At 51.5% G+C, this 3,345-nt stretch overlaps 2 protein-coding genes across 7 annotated transcripts in view; both read left to right on the top strand.

Annotated features, from left to right (window-relative positions):
* LOC113215414 (zinc finger homeobox protein 4) overlaps positions 1 to 3,339 on the top strand; it is a 358,772-nt gene extending 355,433 nt beyond the window's left edge. For all 6 annotated transcript variants that reach the window (XM_052269215.1, XM_052269216.1, XM_026435043.2 and 3 more), the window contains one exon: positions 1,335 to 3,339. In XM_052269215.1, the coding sequence (XP_052125175.1) occupies positions 1,335 to 1,927 (593 nt within the window). In that variant the 3' untranslated portion in view covers positions 1,928 to 3,339. The remainder of the gene's footprint in view (positions 1 to 1,334) is intronic.
* Positions 1 to 3,345, top strand: part of LOC113215389 (protein-L-histidine N-pros-methyltransferase) — a 214,771-nt gene that overhangs the window by 113,129 nt on the left and 98,297 nt on the right. The window lies entirely within an intron of this gene.

The raw sequence follows: 3,345 nt of genomic DNA, 5'->3' as shown, positions 1-3,345 counted from the left end.
TGCTTTCTGTGTTTTGCCCCTGCGGAGTATGCAACCCTCGTAGAGCGGTCCAGTCGCGGGGTAGAGGTGAGCACCACTTCTTAAAAGTGACCTATGGGTATGTACTACATACCCTCCAAACCGTTTTGCTCTACTACAAAATGCAAAGTGAAATCGCTTATGTCCCGTACTATATTTAGCTTCCCCCGGCCTGGGCTGGTCTGGTCTGGCCTGGCCCGGGCTTGGCTCGGCCCAGCTCATCCCAGCTGTATCGCTGCTCTCTCTCTCTCTCTCTCTCGTTCTCTCTCTCTCTCTCGTTCTCTCTCTCTCTCTCTCTCTCTCTCTCTCTCTCTCTCTCTCTCTCTCTCTCTGTCTCTCTCTCTCTCTCTCTCTCTCTCTCTCCCTCTCGTCCCGTTGGTGGAGGGGCACAATGAGCCCGGCCCAGCTTCTCCCCGCCCTGATTTCCTCTGTGATACAGTTTGCGACAGCTATGAAACAGTGCTGGAAATTAAGATGAATGGGGCACGACTTTCAGCACGCGGAGCCATGTGCCCGGCGCGGTGCTCGCGGGCCAGAGCACGGCAGCAGGTAGCTCAAGTCTTTTCCCTCTCTTTTTATTTCCCCGTTTTTTCCGTCTTCGCGCCATGCGCACTACTGCGGGGGCCAGCGGGGCCGAAGTGGAGGCCGCACCACCCCCACCGGCCACCTGCGCCCCTCGTTCCGAAGTTTGGACCGCCCCCTTCTCCCCTCTCACTCCTCCTTGTTCTCCTCCCGCTTGCTTTACTTTATCTGACACGTGGCCCGTGTCAAACTAATTTGTCGGTCGGGGGCCCCGGGGCCTTCGCCAAGGCGATGCGTCCGAGGGGCGTGGCGGGGCGTGGCGGGCGGGTGTCGAGAAGGGTCCAGCGGCCGCTGGGCGGGGCGGCCGGCCCGCCGTGCCCATCCTGATACGCCGTAATGTCCTTCCTCCTGCTCCTCCCTCCCTCCTGCCCGACTCGTTTGCCAAATGGATCCAATTGTACGCGACGCGTAAGCATTTTGGTCACTCGTCTTGGCGCGCGGCGGTGGACTAGTCGGCCGCTTGGAAGCGGCGAAAGGGAGGGGGGTGACGATGGAGGGCGGAGGAAGTTGGATCGGCATGCAAATCTGAGACGCGCGCCCCGGTGGAGCCGTGGAGCCGCACCACCCTCACACACGTTTCATTACGTTTATTGCATGTGGATGTATTCGCGGGGCGGGGCTGGCAAATGCGTCGCAGACATTCCCGATCGCATCAGTGTTTTTGTGCTCCGGTGGTGGTAGCATTGTTGTTGGTGGTGGTGGTGGGCTGTAATGTGGTCGTTGTTCTGTTGCAGGCGTGGAGGGCTCGCTGGTGACCATGCTCGGGCTGGAGCCGCACGCGCTGCAGGCCGTGCTGGAGCACAGCGCCCCGGGCGTCAGCTCGGTGCGCGTCGCCGCCGCCGAGGAGCCCCCGCTCCACTGCCGCGTCGTGGACGCCGAGGCCGGCTTCGTGTGCAAGAAGTGCCGGCTGGCGTTCTCGACGGAGGCGTCTCTCATCGCCCATCAGCGCGCGTGCTGCCCGGGCCAGGTGGGCTGGGCCGTGCGCATGCTCGCGGCCCGCTACGAGTGCAAGGTTTGCCCCGGCGCGGGCTTCGACAAGGTGCAGGACATGCGTCGTCACTGTGAGTCGGACGGGCATCGGGCGCGCGTCCCGGGGCTCTCTCTGCCGCCGCCGCCGCCCCCCGACTCGCCCTCGACCGCCCTCTCCCACGAGATGGAGGACGTCGTGAACCAGATCGCCGCCCTGGCGGCCAAGGCCGCCCAGGAGGGCAACGCAGACTCCAATGCCAATATCCGCGACTTCTGCCAGGACGGCAGCCGCAAGGGCCCCGGCTCTGTGGCTGCCTCCTGCCCGCCGCCCTTCGCTGTGCCTAGCACGGGCCTCTAGGGCGGCCACACTCTCCCGGCACGGACTATAACCACCACGAAGTATTAACGCTGTCCTCGCAAACGGATCACACATGAAACCAAACCTCGCTTATATGATGAGATATCGTGACTAGGGTACAATGCAAGGAAAAAAACAAAATGGGGATGCTACTATCCCCCTTGAATGATTGTAGATTTATTATTATATAAAAAATTGATTTTGCGTTATGGCGGTTCGGATGTACGTGTACAGGATTTATTCATCGCGATTAGCGAATTTTGTAAATTACACTCTGTATATTGCGTGTATGGGGAATGTTAATGTTGGTAGTAGTTGCAAGCAAAGCGGTGCTAGTAATACGTGCAATGTTTTCGAACATTTAAAAAAATTGCATGACATAGGTAGCGTGAGATAAAGACGATTATATGTTTTAGATTTTTGATGGCACAAGATGTAAATTTTTGACCTCTCCGGAGATATAATGCTTTAAACATTTTGTTGTTAGATGTATTGTTTGTATGTAACAACGTTTAAAAAGACCTATTAACAATTATAAGTATTGACTTAGTGCAATGATGAAGCTGAAACTCGCTACGAAGATGTTTTGTTACTGAGTAACAAATCTATAGTTTTTGACTTAATTTGTTTGAAAACCATATTTATTATGACGTTTTCGTTTATGTGGTTGAGAATATCTTTCCTGATTTTTAGCGTTTACATTTAGTGAAATGTATGTAATTGAAAATGTGCAATATAGTACTTTACTTGATGCTCCTCTCTTAATGGAAAGCATCAATACTTCTGGTACATATAATCTCACAGGAAAGTTGTATTTTAAGTATGAATTTAAATTACTCTATTACCTGTTGAGAAGACATGTTGTGTTTGAAATTTGTTAGTGATTCTTGTTTGTTTTTTCTTGTGCCATACTCAGGTAGAGGCAAATATGAACTTTAGCTATTAGATGATTATAAAAACTTTGATGTTCCTGAACGCGTGGTTTCGTTTGCGAGGAAGGTTTTACTTCAAACTCATCATACCGAAAAAGACATTGCATCGTATATGCGCGAAAGACGTTACATCGAGGCCAAATAACGAGACAAGTTGAATACTGCTCGTCTATTAAAAAAAACATCGTCCATGACGATTAAGTTAATATTTCCTAGTGGCTGTTCTCCTTGGATGCAAGTTCCTATAAATTTCCCCCTAAAGCGTCCATGTGTAGAAACAGCCATGTTCAGGAAAGTGATAGCGGCATTTGCCGGAAGATGTATATATCATGATTATTGGTTATATTGGATGTAAGGAGATTATGGTGATCCATTGGTAAGAAGATAACACTGACATTAAGTGTCAAATTGATATTGAAATCTCACACCTCGCTATTGTAATCTAAGCTCTTTATGAAATAATTTTAAGTGGCCCTGTCACAAATT

Source organism: Frankliniella occidentalis, unplaced genomic scaffold, assembly GCF_000697945.3.
Source record: "Frankliniella occidentalis isolate FOCC.00 unplaced genomic scaffold, Focc_3.1 Scaffold86, whole genome shotgun sequence".
Lineage (NCBI taxonomy): Eukaryota > Metazoa > Arthropoda > Insecta > Thysanoptera > Thripidae > Frankliniella > Frankliniella occidentalis.
Note: the sequence above shows the minus strand (reverse complement) of the source record. Positions and strands in the feature narration are given on the sequence as shown.